At 41.9% G+C, this 18,744-nt stretch overlaps 1 protein-coding gene across 4 annotated transcripts in view; it reads left to right on the forward strand.

Moving 5' to 3' along the window:
• The first annotated feature begins 692 nt into the window (after positions 1-692).
• Positions 693-18,744, forward strand: part of PPP2R5E (protein phosphatase 2 regulatory subunit B'epsilon) — a 74,845-nt gene continuing 56,793 nt past the window's right edge. The window contains exons 1-2 of one of the 4 annotated variants that reach the window (XM_084288127.1): positions 693-1,047; positions 3,657-3,820. In XM_084288127.1, the coding sequence (XP_084144253.1) occupies positions 3,664-3,820 (157 nt within the window). In that variant the 5' untranslated portion in view covers positions 693-1,047; positions 3,657-3,663. Of the gene's footprint in view, positions 1,048-2,584; positions 2,637-3,656; positions 3,821-18,744 lie in introns of those variants that run through there. The other 3 variants (XM_084288125.1, XM_084288123.1, XM_084288124.1) reach the window with 3 other exon arrangements.

The following is an 18,744-nucleotide window of genomic DNA, read 5'->3' on the forward strand; positions in this document are numbered from 1 at the left end:
GATTACGGGTTTTTACCTCAGGATCACCGTTTTTACCTCAGCAACACCCTTTTTTACCTCAGCATTACCGACTTTTACCTCAGAATCACCGGGTTTTACCTCAGCCGCCGCCGCTCGTCCGCCTCCCCCCTGCCCGCCGCGGGACGAGGAGGGCGATGGCGGTGCCGCTCTCCGCCACCGCTCTCCCGTCGCCGCCCCCTTCTTCTCCTCCTTCTCCTTCTCCGTCTTCTCCTCCTCCTCCTCCTCGTCGTCGGGCCGCTCTCCCCTTTCCCGGCTGTCCCGGCGGCGGCGGCGGGCGCCAATGAGGCGGCGCGTCCCGGCGGCCGGCTCCAGTGGGCGGGCGGGGGGCGGCGGCAGCAGCAAGGCTGAGGCTGTGAGCGAGCGAGTGCCATGGCCGGAGCCCGCTGAGAGCCACAATAGCAGCGAGCCGGAGCGCGACCCCGCCGCCCGCCGGGACCCCCCCGCTACACCCGAGGCAGCCGCCGCCGCTCCAGCCCCGTTCCGCCCCTCGCAGCGCTCAGCCTCCGTCGCTAGCCCCCCTCCCGGCCGCTCCCCCTCGGCTCGGCCCGCACTCCTCCTCCTCCTCTTCTTCCTCCACCTCCTCCTCCTCCTCCTCCTCCCCCCTGAGCCGCCTCCTCAGGGCCCCTCCGCCAGGGCTCCGCCGGGAATGTGAGAGCGAGGCAGCGGCCATCGCAGGCAGGGGCCGCGCCGAGTGCATGGGACTGAGCGGAGCCCGCGCCTGAAGCCGCCCGAAGCCGCCAAACGCCGCCCTGCGCCGGGGAAAGGCCGCCGCCAACGCCGAGGCCTACAGGCTGCGGGCCTACTACGAGGCTGCGGGCCTACTCCGGGCTCCCGGCGTACCGGCTGCGGCCGTACTACGAGCTCCGGGCGTTCAGGATCCGGCGCCGCCGCCGCAGGGAGCGAGCCCGGCGCCTCCCGCCCTCGGGCCGCCGCCGCCAAGCAGCGGCCGCGCTCCGCCGAAGCCCGGCTCAGGCCGCCGCCCGCCCCCGCCCCGTCTCCTCCGGCTTCTCAACCAGGAGGGTCAAGGTAACGGCGCCGGCGGGGACGGGTGCCCCGGGGTTGGGGACGGCCGATGGCAGCGGGCAGGAGGCGGCCGGGGCCCCCTCGGCTTCCCCTCGGCGGTATTTGCACCGCTCCCCCCCCCCCCCCTCCCTCCGGGGCGAGCACACGAAGCGAGCCCCTGTGGTGAAGGGAGCGACCCCAGCCCCTCAGCTCTCCGCCCCACGCAATCAATAACCTCCCTTCATCTTATATATATTCATATTTTTTATTTTTCCTCCCCTCGTTGAGGTAGCGTGGCTCGCCGCCGCGCCGTGCTGAGGGGAGCGAGGGCTCGTTTGGAGGGATGAGGGGAAAAAAAAAAAGAGCTCAGTGTTTACTGTAAGGCTGCTAGGATGTAGCCTGGTTGAATTCGAATGAGGTTTTAATAATTTATCAAGCAGGTTAGGGAAACTGTTACTAAATTTACAGCAGGGAAGTGTCAGGAAAGCTGCTCGCTGACACAATGAGCCTGCAGTTTGAGTGATCTGCTCGGGTCGCTGTCCATTATTGTGGTTGTTATTATTATTATTATTTCGGTAATTTCGTTCTGCGAGAGGGCGCAGGCATCCCTGCAGAAACGGTTACACTTCAGTGATGCACGTGATGAGGAGATGAATCTTTTTGACGAGATGAAACAAGGCCAGCAAATTCAGGCTCCACGTATATGTTTTTTTTTTTCTGGTATCCCCAGCGTTTGCTTTATGTAACAGGTAACTTCGGGCTCCTGTTTTTTTTGGCGGACTGGTGAAATCTTAGAAGTGGGCTGCTGAAGTACAGGCTATTCTATTTCAGTTTATCTGACTTTTTTTTATTTATTAATCTTGGCTGGGCCCTGAATGCCCTGGTGATGGTGGCATTTTTTTTCCCCCCCAGATGATAAACAAGGCCGGTTTAAGGTGCAGGATCTTGTTGCCGATACCATATTATATTTAGCAAGTATGAGTTGGTAGTGGAGAATATCTCAGGAAAAATAAAAAAGATGGTGTAAGGTTTTTTTTGTTACTGTAATGCCAGCTGCACACTTTAGCATCTGGGTGCTGCACATGCTTCCTTCAAGAAGCTCTGGAGCTTGCACTTCCATTTTTGATAGATTTAGTGCACATATCTATAATTTTGCATTAAACAGTTCTTGTCTTTCTGAACTTGTTTACGCTTGCAGTAAATCCTGCTTTCCAAAGGTTTTATTCTAAAAGACAAATCCAAATAACGTCTGTTTCAATGGATTTAATAATTTCTGAAGCACACGAGTAAACAAATATTTTAATAATAAATAAAAAAAGTACTCATAAGTGCTCTCGATCTTCGGGAATCAACTTCTTTCAGGCTCCGAGTCACTTTGGTAATTGAAGTCAACAGACACTGAGGATGAGTAATGCTTTCCAAGGACACGCTCTAAGACCCTGATCCTGCAAGTGCTTATGCCGATGCTTAACTTTGCACGAGCTCGTGGCCCTCCTGAAATCAACACAACTGCTCTTGCTGCTCGTCGTGCTATCGATGCGGATAGGTCTGTGGATTTCAGCAGAGGTGCACGTGCTGGTGAAGTTAACTGTACACAGAGCTGCCTGAAGGATGTAGGCCAAAATCCCTCCTTTCTTGTTTTCCTTGAGTATTGCTCCTGTATTGCACCAAGATGTGGTAGGCCTTTTTAGCAGCCAGCACAAGATTGGTGAATACAGTAGCTGGGTGGGTGAATTCACTGTTTAAATATTTCTTTTCAGTATTTCTGAGGAGTATGGAATTAGCTACAGCAGCATTACCAAGGCCTGCTTTATAGGCAGAAGCAATGCTTATTTCTTAGACCAGCTGATAGAGTTGGGAAACAAACAAACTTTTGCTTGCAGAAACCTTCTCTTGGCTCCCTGCCTCTCTCTGCAAACCTTGTCTGGCTTATGCCCTTAGAACTATTATGGCTACCACGCTGCTATTATTACAGAAATGCTAGAACATAGAGTAACTGCGTGTTGAGAGACTCAGTACAGAAACTGAGAATTTTTAAAATGGAGAGTAAACAAGCAGTATGTAAACTTTGTCAGTGCTAGGGCAGTTGTGCAGCATAACAGGACTTGCTGCTGTACTTTATTATGTTGCTGCAAAATCTTATATGGAGTTGTGGCAACTAAACTGTTTTTTTTTTCATCCTATTCATTTTGATGACTCTGCTGTGAAAACAGACATCTGTACCTTTTCAAGTACCCATTATTTAGCTTGCATGGTGCCTCACAGCATGAGTTCAAGGTACTTTGTCCCAGACAATATATAGTTCAAGGCTTCAATCCTGTGTTAAGTCTACAGGTGTATGAAGTTCCAGTGACACAATAATGTCATCATTAGGTCTGAATTTTTCCTGTTGCAGGATTTTTGGCAAGTGTGAGGCAGATGAAACAAGGGAGAGAGAAGAACAATTACAGTATTCCATTAAGGTTATTCCATAAGGCTTGCTTATGTATTGGCGGGTTCTCTCTCCTAAAACTGTCTGGGTAAATTGTCAGAAGGAGAATGGTAAAGAAAGAGTGAGGGTTTGGAAAAGTTTAAATTAATCTTTACCCTTTTCATTTGTTTGGAATATGTTTGTAATACTTGTTTTCCTTCAGTAGGGATATGTCCTCAGCACCAACTACTCCTCCATCAGTGGATAAAGTAGACGGATTTTCTCGGAAGTCCGTCAGAAAAGCCAGACAGAAGAGGTCACAAAGCTCCTCCCAGTTTAGGTCTCAGGGCAAGCCTATTGAGTTAACTCCCCTGCCTCTGCTGAAAGGTAAGATCAAGAATGCTTTTTAATTCAAAACCAAAACAATTTTACTTTACAGATGACTTCTGAACTCAAAGTATTCTATTGCCAGAAATTGCGGGGAATTTTTGCCAGTGATGAGGAATGTTTCATGCCAGAAATGTATGTATTTAAGCTCTACAAAATATTTTATCTGTGACTTGAGGGTGTGGTAATTGTTTGCGATACTTGTGGAAGTTTTAAATGCTAATGTTAACCCGTACCATGACTTGGATTTTCAAGGCGCACACACTGCTCAGCAGTTGAGCTAAATGAGCAATAATTTTGGCGAGGGCAGATTGATTTGTGAGCAGAGGGAAACTGCGTGACTTTTAGGATCTTACCTTGTTCTGCAACCTGTGGCCCTGGTGCCAAATCTAGCCCGCAGGCAGATGTTGAATGATCTACAGCAAAGCATTACTGAGGAGATAGCATTTGTGAGTAGGTAACTCCCAGCTCCTGGCTTCTGCTGGGTTTGGAAATTGAAAGGTCCCATGAGCTGCAACATCTCAAGAGGAAAGATTCTGCCAATCAGGTCTTAGGCAAGACACTACTGCTTGGACAGCCTGCGTATCCCTGCTCCAGATGAATTTCTGCTGGCAAATTTAACCTCTAATTTGGGAAAGAAAATCATGATCCAGCATACAGCTCTTAAAAGGATGCCAATATCTCTGTAATATCTTGAATGCTTCCCCTAAATCCTAGTTGTCACTGACTTTCAGCAAAAAATACAGGGGCTGACAACACTTCTGAGAATTGCATCTGGCTTGTGTGGAAGAGGGAATCACCTTCCAGATGCGTTTCCTTCTACTGAATTCTTAAATGTTCTACTTGGTTTTTAGATTTTTTTTCCCTTCTATTCCTTTTTTTGTTCCCTATTACAGCTAATGAAACTAAGCACAGTTGGTGCTGATAATTCTGTAAAATAACAGGATTAATAAGTTTAATATGAGACCTGTCCCATTTTTGCTTTGCAGGCATGTAGATTTCCCATGTCCTGTCCTCTACCTGTTTGACAAATTTGGTAATCAGTGTACAGAAATATGTATTGGATGTGTAATTGCACTTTGGTTTGGTTCTTAGCCATGCTACTTGATAGGAATAGAGAAGGTGAGGGAAAACAAACAGGCAAAACACAACAACCACATGCCCCTTATATGTATGTCTTTTAAATTAAATGAGACTTAGATTGTAGGATTTGTTCTGCTGAAGTTGTTACTGAAACATTTGGGGCTTCTTTCTGTGGGATGTGTGTGAGAATGCCCAGATGGCCATGCTCAGCCAAAAGCAAGGTCCATCCAACTGCGCCGTGCTGGGGCTGCCACTGACCCGTTTGGAGAGCAGAAGAGCGGGTTAGGCCTGGAGTGACTCTGGAGCACGACTCTTCTTCTCTTTGCCATCTTTCAGCCCAGGGTCTGCCAGTGCTGGTGGATTTTTGACTTTGTAGTCTGCAGTGAATATTCTTTGACAAAATTTTCTGGTTGTTTAGTGAAAGTATGATAAAGAAGCAAATGTTCCTTTAAAATAATTTGAAAACTCATTTTTATACTTCTGCAGGTTGCTTTTGATCATTTCTCTGAAATGCAGCAGCCAGTGTTTTTAAGTATGTGAATAGTTTGTCCTTTGGTTAAATGGATAAATGACTGGCAAACATTTAGATTTATATTTGTATAAATGACTAAATCAAAGATAAAATTATTTTACTCTGTGTAGCCCTTTTCAGGGAACGCACTAGATCTCAAGCATAGGAAAAACACTGGCTCTGACTGAGGACCTGGTCTTGCAGGAACACGGTCATATGCAGGTGCTTAATTTGACTCCTGTAGCTACTCCCATGGATTGAGATATAAAACTCTAATAAGATAAAACAGATGGGGCGCAGAGAGTGTTGTTGAGACATTTATGATTAGTGTCATAATGAGTTACAGTGGTCCAGCTTCAAATTAAGAATCTGATCCTGTGAGGTAGTTTTCCCTCTCTGCCTTAATGCGGATTCCCGCAAGCACAGGGATCTACCTGCACAGGTCAGTTTGTAGGATTTGGGCCTGACAATCTGAAACAACAGTGGGGTTGGGGTCCCTCCTGAAAGGACACTGGCAGTTAAATACTACACTACTCTTTAGAAATGTTCTTGACCTACCTATCAGTGTTCTTGGTATTTGTGACAACTAGGAGTATTTAACCTGCAAGGAGTGAGAAAACAAAACCCTTCTGCGTTTTTTTTATTCTTTTCCTGGAAAATTGCCTGGAAGTCCTAATCTTTTAAAGCCTTTGGGATTGCACTTATCTTCAAACAAGTGACCAGTCCTATTACTTTATTCAGTAACCATATGATTTCCAATTTTATCCTTATTATTTGGGTCTTCCAAACCAAAATAGAAGAGTTATCAGTAAAATTGTTTTTTTTTAAGATCCTGAAAAATTGAGATCAGTTTAGAGATCTACAGTTGCTAGGTTTATTTAAGCTTTTTGTTTTGGCTAAGTTTCAAGTTGAATCAAACCTCTTCAGAATTCCAGTACAGGAAAGTTTTAGAGGACAGACTTTGAATTCAACCTCAAATGTATTTTATATTTGTGATGGAGGGGTTTTGCAGACAAAGCTATACGTGCTATGCTCTTCTATTTTTTTTTAATTAGAGCTATATTGCATATTGACAGTTGCAGGCTGTCTTCTTTCAGAGAAGCATCTGCATGGACCTCAGTATCTTTTTCTGATCACAAGTATCAAGTGTGCAGCAAACCAGATAAATGCTTAGTCCATTCTTTGCAAGTTCTTATGCTGCGCCTGTCACCATAATGATTTGAGCACCTTCCAGTCGTGTATTAAGTGACGTGACTACACATCTGTCACATCTTATCTGCTCTCATTCCTTTCCCCAGGGGCAGAGTCATATATAGTGAAATGGCTTGTTTTGGTAGTGTTTTAATGCAGCCTGCTGCTTTCGGTGAACATACATGAGTGTGTTGCAAAAACAGATAAGTCAGAGTTGTTGTTCATTTGGCAATAAAAATGTTTCAGGAAAGAGAAATAGGAGACAGAATATGTTTCAGTGTTATGGACAAGTCTGAATGGTAACTTGCTACTTAGGAAACGTAGTGAGAAGTGGAGTTTTCAGTGCTGCTTCCTCCAGGTAAAGAAAGTATAGGGAAATGAAGTTGTTAGCATGTGTTCTATTGTTTTTTTAATTAGCAGAAGTGTGTGTATTGTTTAGCACTATGTAAACAAACACTTGATGTATTTATAAAACGCAAGGTGCCTTCTGAGGCTCTCTTGGGCTCTGTTCAGACTTCGGAAGGCTCTGAGCCAAAAATCTCCTGTGATCTCCTACAGTCAAGACTTAACATTTCTGATAATTTAATTATTTTGTTATTTATTGCACTGTAACTCAATCTAATTTGGAATTCCCTTTTACAACATGACTGATGTTGAGTATAACATTTTGAAAGCAGCCTTTGCTCCTTTGTTTTGAGTGTAGATGAATGGGACAAGTAGTGCTGATGGAAGTTGTGATGCAGTTGTCCTGCATTTTCAATGTGTGAACTCTTAAATATGTTTCAGTCTCACTTGTATTTAAATGTTTGCATGCTCTTGCCTGGTGTATCTTGCACTGTATTATGGTTTCACGTTTTGCCTTTGCTTCTAAAGAGCCATCAGGGCTGGCAGGTCCCTTAGGAAGCTGGTTTGTGGCAGAGCAGTGCTGGTGAAGAGCCCTGCTCTGGGGATGCCTACATCCACCTCTGTGCCTTAGCCAAATCCACACCGAGTTTGTTAACCAAGTTTGTGGTGTGCCTCAAATCATGCTTGGTCTGTAGTGGAAGGTAGTACTGTATATGCCCTGGCAAGGGGTGTTGCTTATGTTGCTTACTGGCAGATGATTTTACTTTCATTTTGTACAGATATCTTTTTGCTTGGAAGTCCTGAGCAGAAGAGCAGTAGGAGTGCAATGCTGGAAAGCAATTAGTGGGGGAAAAAAGTGTCTGGTAATACTGGACATGTGAAAACAGACTGATTTCAGCATTGCCTGTAAAAGCTGAGTTCAGTCCTGTTTGTGCCAGTACCTGTAACAGTAGGGGAGTGGCCAGGGGATGAAGACATACATGCAGATGACTGAAAAGATCATATGGCTTATGAAGAAATGTTGAGCATCTTGAGAAATTGGGCAGAAAAGTAGCATGTAATTCACAGTATTCCCCCTTCATTCATATCAAAAATACATGAATAAGGTAAAGCAAACCGTACACAAGTACAAAAGTAAGGTTGTTTTTTTAGCAAATTTTAAAGCAATCTATCCTGTTTTTTTTAATTTCAGGGTATGCCTCTTGCTCCCTATCATTCTTCCACATTTTCCAATGATCTAATATAGTGTAGTTACTTTCGTTTTTTTTAAACTAGTGCATGTTTTTGTTGAAAACAGGCCTCAGCTCAAACTATAATTTTTAGTTTTAGATAATTTTTCTTAATTAAAACAGGCACTCAGAACAGAAGTTCTCTGTCAACAATACCAATTGCTTTGCTACCTCAATATTATGAAATTTATTGAGCTTCTAATACATTTATCAGATAGTTTCCATGGTGTTAAAGAACTGCTGTATTGGCAACAAATGAGCACTGCATAGTCAAAAGGGGAAAATCTTTCACATGCTGTTTGCTTTTGATCAGTATGTTATTTCCCTACAGGTGAGATTTTTATTATAAGCATTTCGTAAGAATCCTATCTGTAGGTTGAATGCTGTCAGTGCTAAGCAGTCAAAAATCCTATCAACTCCAGAAGACTTTTGCTTAAGTGAGAACTGCAAGATGCATACCACCTTTTTCAAACATAGCTACATATGATTTTTTAAAAATATTTTCTTTATCATAAGATTTAAGACTGAAAAAAGCTGTTTGTTTTTAGAATACCACCTTCAGAATTGTACGCATGGGAAATGATTATTATTATCTGAGTTGTAAAAGAAGAAAGCCTCAATTTTCTGTTGACTTCCATGGGGGTTTGGCTGCTTGTCATTTCTGTGCTGGTCTCCATTTGTGAAATTTGGAATGCTTTACAAATGCCAACCAACTATGAATAAAATATCTAAACTAAATACTTTCTCCTAATTTATAAACAAGAATGTGGGTTCATAATGGCTGTGCCTTTCCAAAATCAAATTTTGCTTTATTTCCATAATTGGTAATAGATCCCAGGACTCTTCATTTATTGTTTGGAAGAAATGCTGGAACTTGGTTAGTTCTGCACATAATCAATGGTGAATCAAACATCAATCCTGCAACTATTATAAAGAATTTTGCACTTGTTCTGGTTGACATAGATCTGGACATAATGGGCCAACTCTGTGTAAGATTTGAGAAAAGGGCCCTAATCCCAAAAGTGAGAAGGATTTATCCCCGTTATTTTCCTTAATGCGTGGGGTTCCTGTCATACATAATTAAAGTCTTCACTTTTTCTTGTGCTCTTGGCAGTTCTTTTTTTAAATTTATATTTAACTTCCTCTTTAATTTTGTAAACATCTGGTGCTTGTAGAATAATTCCTCCAATGGTCTTAAAGATTTCTGTTTCTGAAATCTATTTGTTTAGTGGTGTTTAGAGAGGGCCATGCACCAATTCCATTCCGTCTTTTTGAAAGTTTTGCTGTTTGTTGTTGTCTCCCACATCTGGAATGTGGTTTTGTAGAACTACACTTGTAGAAAATGTGCATTTGTACAAATGTTGACTTGGAAGTTAAGACCATATAAAACAAACAAACAACACCAACATAAAACTTCTTACTCCAACAGTGTGTTAGTGAAGCTGCAGGTGTTGAGAAATCCTCTCTGCTTAGCCCTGATTTTCTAATGGTCTTTGTCGCTGTTCAGTTGTCTCTATTTATGTGTTTTTAAGTCTATTTAGGTCTGGAGATTTTTCCTTTAGCCTGCTACCAGTCCTTGAGCGTAGTTGCCTTACTTTTCAAATTTCTCAGTCCACCTCCTTGAAGTGTTAAGGGATGATCATTCCCACCTCTTTCTTTTTTATTATTTTATTTTTTAAAGTGAAGTGACTTGCAATCACTGCGTACGATATATTTCTGTACTATTCACAAGATTGAGTCTAAAATCTTGATAACTCTTTGCAGGAATGTCTAGACTTAACCATCATCAGAAGCATTTGTTGTCAGTCTGTATTTCTCTTGCATGTCTCTATAATATGCTTACTAGGATTATTTATTTCTTTAATAATCAAGTTTTCTTTTCTGTGTCCAAGTGTAACCCTACGGGTCTGTAATAGAACCTACTCTTTCTGTAATAAGTACCTCCTTTATATCCCTTTCCCAAAGTACTTTTGACAAATAAAAATTCTGGTTTAGCCACGCAGTCAGTTCTGTGCAGCATACATCATTGTTGAAGCTTAGTGCTGCCTTGATAAGTAATTAAGATACAGAGCTTTACTGTTAAAAAAGGCATGTTTTCCATAGCTTTGGAATCATGTGTGTGCTTGTAAAAATGTGAGCTTATGTGTATTAAATGTGTTTAATACACATCTGTGTATATAAACAACTTATATGTTTATTTAATGTCACACATAAAGTTTAGGTATTGAGTTATTTCCTTTCTCATTTATTTATTGTTTTTAAAATTCAGTACTTGGGATGGGATACTACTTCTGTTCCTTGGTAAAGCTCTGTCGTAAGGAGGCAGTCCCTTCATGCTCGTCCATCAGAAGCATGTGTCTGCCTGAAAAACGAGCGCCTTTATTTGTGCTTGCTGGGGAGTGGGAGGAGGACGATCGACTATTTTTAGGTTCAGGGTAACTTCCTTTCACCTACAGCTTGCTCATTCAAACTGCTGCTATTTCTTTGGCTCAGTCGTGCAGAAGTTCTTAGCTGAAACAGTTGAGAGGACTTGCTGAGCTCAATGAGCTTTGGTAGGGTTAAGTGTTTATGGATTAGCTGTGGAACTGTGTGATCTTGATAACTGCTTAATTCAGAGATACCAACAAATGGACGCGTGCTCGTTCATAAAAACTTCAGGAAAATCTGTTAGAAAAATGCTGCAGTCTTGTTTCAGAAGCCCACAGCAAGGTTTTATCTTAGTTTGAGTCCCCGCTGACTGTGGTGGTGGTTGTTGCAGATGCAGTTTGGTGATTTTTTTGTTGCTTTTATTCTGGTTGCAAACCTTTGAGAAGTTGCCAAGAGTACACCCCAGTGTGCTGCCTCTCGTTTGTGCTGAGGCAAGTGTTTTTGGGGCCACAGTGTAAACCGGATTGTTAAATATGTTCTGCCTCCCCCTTCTTGATTTTTTTTTTTCCTTCTTTTTTTTAACCATGATAATCTCAGTGATCTGCTTTATTACCCCATGCCCTCTCGAACAGTTGAATCAGCGGAACTTAAACGGGGGTGAACTTCTCCGTAGGGTTGGTGGCTTCTCTGTGTGTGGTTTTCTGGGGGGAAAAATGCTGCTGCAGCGTGAGGATCTGTATCAAGTGTTTTGAAAAGATATGGTAGCTGTCCAAAGAACTAGTGTAAAATATTTCTGCATGCTTAGTCACTGCACTTGATTGAAAAACTGCCTGTTTTGAGCAAAGGCTTGAAGTCGAGCTATAGGGAAATCAGTTCTGTTCAAAAGTAGTAATGATTTACGATAATGGCTTGTTACAGGGTTCTTCAACAATAGGTTTCTCTAATTGATAGTGATGTGTGTATAATTTTGAAAATGTGTATGTTCTTACATGTAGTCAATGTAAAAACATATTTTCAGCCCATGGGAGGTTTATTTTTTCTATAGGAATTTTATTTTTGAAGTCACAGCATGCCTTGTACTGATTAACTGTTATATTAAATAGTATTACTTGAAAACAAAGTATATAATAATTTCATTGCAAAACACTGCCAACAGTTCATGATGTTTTTCTTAGGATCATTATTTTGCATTTAAACAATGTATTAAGGTTTGTCACCGTTTTGCCCTTTCTGATTCACGTGTCAGGTTAACTGGGGGAGTTTTCTCTGAACGTGAAGTGCTTGGCACCTTCCTGAGCATCTGCAGGAGTTCGTGGCAGGGAAGGATCACAACATAACTGGGTTGATCAACCTGGTTAAACGGTCAGAAAGTGAGAAAGAGAAAGGGATCCGTTCTGGGTAGCTTCCTAGAAGGAGAGATAGAAGAGCAGATTGCTGTAATGTCTGTTGAACATCTCTGGACATATTGCTAGCTCTGTTGTAACAGTGGCTTCATGTGTTCCCTGACCTGGAGAGCTTCTTCCAGTAATTTAGCATTGGACTTCACTACTGAGCAAGTTAAAAGAGAGGTGGAGGCAAGCAGTTTGTTCCTATAAGTTTGTGCATAATTCAGTGGTTTGGGACCATTAAAAGTTGAAGATTTTAGGAATTTAAATAAATGTATCTGCTGCAAAACATCAGTCACAAACTTAGCCTTCCTTCGTTGATGGGTGTTCTGCAGAAGTTAAAATAAATTATCAGTGGTGTCTCCACGATGATGAATAAATGCAGATAACTGCGTGTACCTCGTGGCGAAAGTACTCGTTTTTCGGACTTGACCCCTAGTTGCAGATAATGGTGAAGTACTCGCATACAGCCATTTATTAAGAAAAATCTAACACCTCTGTGAAGAATAAAGGTAAGGTAAAATTCTATCTTGTCTGCAGAAGTGCTCAACTGTCAGACTTTCATTAAAACAGTGAAATAAATGCAGCTTGCATAGGCACCCGTTTTATGCCATTCATTATGAATGGTGCCTACGTATAAAATATGCTTCATTGTGTAATGAGGGGAAAACTATTTCTTTAGCTATTCTTTTATCCTATAGTTAAGAAGATCTGCTGTTGGCATTATTATTTTTAATGGGTCTGTAACTTTTGGAGGAGCATGAGAAAAAGATTAGTGTTATTAAGAAGAAATAACTGTGTTTTGTGTTGGCTGTTGTCTGTGGTTTCATCCCTTAACACTTCTCACCATGCCTGTGATACCTATCTGCTCCGGGCTGGCCTTTTGCTTGGGGTTTCTGTGCCTTTGTCCGGTGTCATTAATCTTATTTAACGTCGTCTTTACTTTCTTTGTTTCTTTCTTGTGTGTGCTTGTACCAAACTTATAGGTTAAAATTTTTATATACAAGTTGCAATAAATTTGCTTTCAAGGTTTTGAATGTGCCGTCACGTGGATTATGTTGTAAAGGGAGACTACTGAAAAAAATGTAATTAATATTGGGGATGGTCAGAAACAGAAGAAAGGATGGTTCAAGACTTTAGGGTGATTAGATATTGTTTTCTGTTTTGTTAACCAGCAGGATGTAATGCGAATGCATGAGCTCTCATTACTTCACAAGTTTAGCTCGTGTCCTCTCCACTGTCAAGTTCCAAGAGCAGGGCATAGATGTTCCATGCAGTCTATTTTTAAAAAAGAAATTCGGTCTAGCAAGTGTTTTCTGAACTCAGTTTAGAGCAGTTAGCTGTGTGTGTTTATACAGAATACATTTTTCCATCCAAAGATGGAAAAGGTGCAAAAGACGATGATTGCAGCTGAGGCAGTGCTTGAAGCCAGCGTAGTGGACATGCTTGTTGAACAGAGTGAATGTTACCGAGACAGTCACTTTGGCAGCTGGTTATCTTTTGGTGTTTTCAAAGAACATTTTTGGGATAGCTTTTGCAGACCAGAGTAGAGGTGGCACAATCCAGAACCGTCAAACAGCTTGGGTTGGACCTTACAGATCACCCTGTCCCAGCCCCCTGCCATGGGCAGGGACCCCTCCTGCCAGCCCAGGCTGCCCAAATCCCATCCAGCCTGGCCTTGGGCACCTCCAGGGATGAGGCAGCCACAACCTCTCTGGGTTGCCAGTGCTTCACCATCCTATACCCTAACCCTGCATCGCTAGTTACCATCATTCACTTCAATTTCTCTTTATTCCACCCACCCCATGCTTTCCTTTCCTTGTTCTTTGCTTGTTCTCTTTCACTGTCTCCTTTACTCTGCTTTCCTCTTCTTCCCATTACCTCTGACAGATACAATTCACTTACTTTTCCACAAGAGGGTGATAAAACTCACTCATACATATGAAACCAGGCATTCCAGGTGGAGTGGATTGCAGAGCTCATTGAAAATCTCCATATAATAAAATCAGCTGTATTTAGAAAGGGAGGGGGGAAAAAAAAGTCTGTTCATCATCTTAAGCTCCGTCAGCGTGTTACGGTGGTTGTTTGTCTGTGCTTCTGGAGGCAAGACGAGACCCGCCAGGGAGAGATCCACCCTGCAAAGAGCGTGCCAGTGCTGTCCTGCCTCTGCTGCAGTAAGCAGACCTCACTGCGAGGCAGGCTTCTGCTCCTCGTGCAGTAGTTCTTCTCGGCCTGTATGCTCCGTGTGCTTTCTTGATATTTTTTTTTCCTGTTTATTATTAGAAGAAACAAAATCTCCGCCCCCCAGTGCGAAGAAACTACAGCGGTTGAAATTTATTCTCACCTTTCAAAAGTGCAAAAAGGGTGGAAAAGGCAAGACAGAGAGAGAAAATAGAAATCTCTATCTGCTTTTGACCAAACCTAGACCTTAGGTATTTTATTAAAGATTAAAATCCTCTCTGGTTTGTGTTTCTAGGATCAGAAAGGGCCTATTGGTTACAGGGCTGATGGAGAGAAGTGGTTATTAGTCCTTCTGGGAGCAGTAATGGGTATCTATTGTGCCTAAAGCTCTGACACAGGGTTTGGCTCATGGAAGAGTGGTTTATTTGTCTCAGTACACTGGATGGCAAGGTGCAGTAGCAGACCCCGTAGGCATGTGTGGGAAGGTTTAATGCTTTAATGCACTCTGAGGAAGAGGCAGTGTGTTGGGGGTGCTCTTAATCAGTGTTTTGGATGCCATAAACTCAGAAAGTGTCCGTTGCTATAAACTAAAGAATATCAATGCTGTAAACTTAAGAATATCAGCTGCCAGGTTGTCTTGTTAGCCACAAGTGAAAAGAGCTGCAGCGAGTCCCTTACCATTAGAGCAGTGAGCAAGCGGGATCTGTGCTGTGCGCCAGGCGTAAGCGAAGTGGTGGAAAGGCTCCTGGAAAAAGTCTAGACACCTCATCGCGATGAGTCAAAAGGAGGCCTGGCAGGGAAGGAGAGAGGAACAAAATGCTGGAGGTTATGTTTACCCCGGCCTCCCATTACTGTGAACTTCCAGGTCACAAAGTGAAATTTCTTACTCCTCCTTAAATTCAAGAAGAAAAAACACATGCCCCCCAATAATAGGTTAAAATTGCCATCTTTCAGGAAAAAGTCACTCATAAAACGAGTGGTCCCTTTAGGAAATCTCAATATTTCATCTCTTTCTCACAGTAGGGAATGCTAAAGGCAGGAGAAACATGGCCCATTTCTCAGGACAGGTCTGTTCCTCTTCTTTCTGTGTCCCGTTCTCCCCCACCTACCACATCCTGAGTGAGAACAGCCGTGCTTGTGCGGAGCTCCCTGCTGCTGGGGCAAGCAGGGCCACCTGCAGGTTAAGGTTTGGTTCAGATGTCTCTAAGGGACAAGTGGGACAGATTTGTCCCATTACCACTCCTGAGGGAGACACTCCCATCCCAAAGCAACCCTTCTACAAAAGAAAACCCCCAAGAAACCCAAATCAACATTAGGAGTTCTGCAGGTGTTTCTGAGCTGGTAATGAGAAAGTGAAACTTTAATTTACATTAGCAGTGTGAAAATCTTGTTTTCAAGGTAGTGCCCTGATGAAGGAACGTCATAATATCTAGAAAGAGAAGTGGCTGGAAGCAGGTTTTGAAGCATACTTCTCAGTGAGTTACTTTTACTTCTGCTTGGTAAAGAACAGCCACTCCCATTGCAGAAACTGTCTTAAGGATTTTACAGAAAGTAGGATTGACGTGCTCTTCGGAGTCAATTCTGAGGCAACCTCATTTCCATGAGCACATCGTTGATCTCCATTTGTTTCTGCACAGTCGATCACAGCAGAAACTCAGTTGTTTGGATCTGAGTTGATTCACTTGTGGTGAAGTGTGCCAAAGCTTCATGGTCAATAAAAAGCAAACAGTTTGGAAGTGAATGTATTCTCATGTTTGGTTTTGGATATGTATTAGGCTTCTGAATTAAAAACCCTGATACTTGAAATACAGTTAATTGAAAAGTTCTATGGTGGTATGTAGGACGGAATAAAGTCCAGACTTCTTTTTTCCATTACAGTTGGGTTCTTTAGTAAAGCATTCAGTGCTTAATGATACTTTTGCCTATGTACTTTTACATGTCTCGAGCACCAGGAGCAATGCAGTTTCTTGCACTGTTGTTTCCCAGGTTTCTAGTGCCTATTGGGTATCTATATTTGGGATTATTTTTCCCAGACGTATTAGCTGGTGTTTTTCCAAAATGAATTTCACTTTATTTTCTGGCCATGTAAGGAATTTGCTTAGGTTCTTTTGTATTATTTCTGACCTTACCACTATTCAGTGTTCCCTGTTCAATATCCTCAGAAGATGTTGTCTGTATGCTATTTTAGTCATATAGATCATTAAGGAAGTTATTAATGTCTGGTCTAAATTGATTCTTACATCTCACTGGCATTGCTTTTCAGTTGGATACCTTGAGAATTTTCTCTTTTTACTTCCAGACTTTTCGGCAGTACTGAGTTTCTCTGTCTCTCCTGTCCCCCCAGAGTTGGAATCAGTTTCAAGCATAGGGCTTTGAGATAAAGAGAAGTGTGATTTTTCTATTTCTTGTGCTAGAATAGAACAAAATCTGTAAGTCTAATCACAATCAAAATTGTAGCTGTATTACCACTGCATATATATCTACACATTGATTTCGATCTGCTGTCTTTGCACTTTAATTTGTACAGTAGTAGTTCTTAAATGATAAATTATTAAGTAAATATTTTCCTAGCGGAATGTGCCGTCTATTTTTATATATCATCTCGAGAACAGAATGTGATTCCTTTCTGTAGGGTCAGCTGCTTGAAATACTTGCCTCTGTTTGTTCTAACTGCATAATCTATAATCCTCAATATGTCTTTAATCCACTTTATCTCTTACAGAACTGTAGCTTTGGGATAAGGAAGAATATTGTATGATAGAATTTGAGGGTATAAAACTTAGAAAGACAAATTCTGTTTCTGAAGTCAGTATTGATAGACTTTGACAGATGCCACAGAGAAGAAACGACTAGTTAAGAAAATTAAATAGTGGTATTTTCATTCCTATAGAATGAACAAATAATAACAAAAGTTTTATGTTAGTTCATATCAGGGACTATGATACAATTGAAGATGAAATTTACCACTGGGCTAATCTGAAACGTCTACTGCAGTGTTAAGGGAAAGGAATTGATTTGTTTTATTTTGACTCTTTATGGTTATTGCGTGAAATTGAATTCAACTTAAAGATGTTTACTTCTCTGTGCATGGCTAGGGTAGAAAACTTTTTTTGCATTGACCGCTTGAGATTGAGTGAATCCATTCCCTGGAATAAACATAGTTGTATGTATGCAGGAGAAAAACTTTTTAAAAATAAATTGCTTGTAACCTACATATTGGTAAAATGTGACCTTTAAACAAAATTACTGGTGCTGTTAGGGGCGTCTGTTTTGATGGACTTGGTAAACTGTGTCCTTTTTCCAGGAGGATTATAAGGGAAGACCAGGCATAAACAACCAGCTACCAACATTTCAAAAGATTTATTTAAATCCCAACGAAGATTTATTTAAAATAACTGTTTTTATACATAAATTTCAACTTTTTTTCTATGTATATTTCAGGTAGAGTACTTTATTAGATGCATGTTGAGTTCCACAAGGGTTAGGTGTAAATATAGATGTTTGTTTTTTTCTTTTCCAAGTGTTGCTTTTGCTTTTGTATGTTTTGGTAATAGACAGCAATTGAAAATTGTTAAATAAGTTGTCAAAGGTCAGGTTTCTATGTTTGTCTAATCCTAAGGTATTAGGTACCACTTGGCAGGGGATGATGGATTTCTCATTTTGTTTAGTGACAAATAATCTGATGTTACGAGGTTTTTGGGTTTGAGAGGGTTGTGCAGTGATCTTGTTAAATGACAAACCTGTGCAGCACAAATATTTGTTATGAAGCCACACCCCAGAGCAGGCCTGGCTGCAAACACCACCAGTACTTCTGATTTTTGTTAAACGTGGTTGATGTTAGACATGAATGTTCCTGGTTTCACATTGTAGAATAAGATCAGAGATGTTAAGGAAACCTGGCACTGCAATCCTAATGTTTGTTGTTCTTACAAGTATCTAGGAACATGCATAGCACTGAGAACCCCACACTCTCAAAACATCGAACAGGAGAAAAATGTTAGTGTGGAGTTTTGGAATCACACATTTACAAAACTTCTGAGAACCCTGTGAGGAGGTTCAAATTGCACTGAAGCTTGTTTTTGTGAGTAGAGATTTCCTTTATAGGGAAAAAAAAGATGCTACGTAGAGCAGCATGGTCCCTGCTTGCTGCTTCCATTCCCTGGCAGGATGGGAGGGAGGGCCAGCAGCACCAGCAGCATGCGAATCTCAACACCTAAAAATCAGTTCCTGCCCTTCTGTGATGCCGTGCCCTGTGGTTACAGGGAGGGAGGGCCTGCAGGACTGACTGCCACTTCGAACAGAATCTCATTTTAATTTTTGCAGTGAAATAAGTGGGAATTTGCATTTTTCCTTTTAGACAGCTAGAGATTGTCTACCAGGGCATTAGCTCCTCTGCTTAAATTCATACCGTGCTTTCTGCACTGCCATACCATTTGCAGTAAAAGAGCAGTTGCATGGAGACAAAGAGACTGCTGATTTAAGTCTCAATAGAGAAGTCTGTTAGGCTTCGGCTGTGGGAGGATACTAAATGTAGCGAAGAGGTTGGCAGATGCTACCTGGACCAAAACTACTTGAAAATATTAAGCAGCTGTTTAGGTTTGCTTAAAAAACATGTGATGGCTGGAAGAGATG

This window comes from Netta rufina (genome assembly GCF_964035555.1).
Source record: "Netta rufina genome assembly, chromosome: 5".
Classification (NCBI taxonomy): Eukaryota; Metazoa; Chordata; class Aves; order Anseriformes; family Anatidae; genus Netta; species Netta rufina.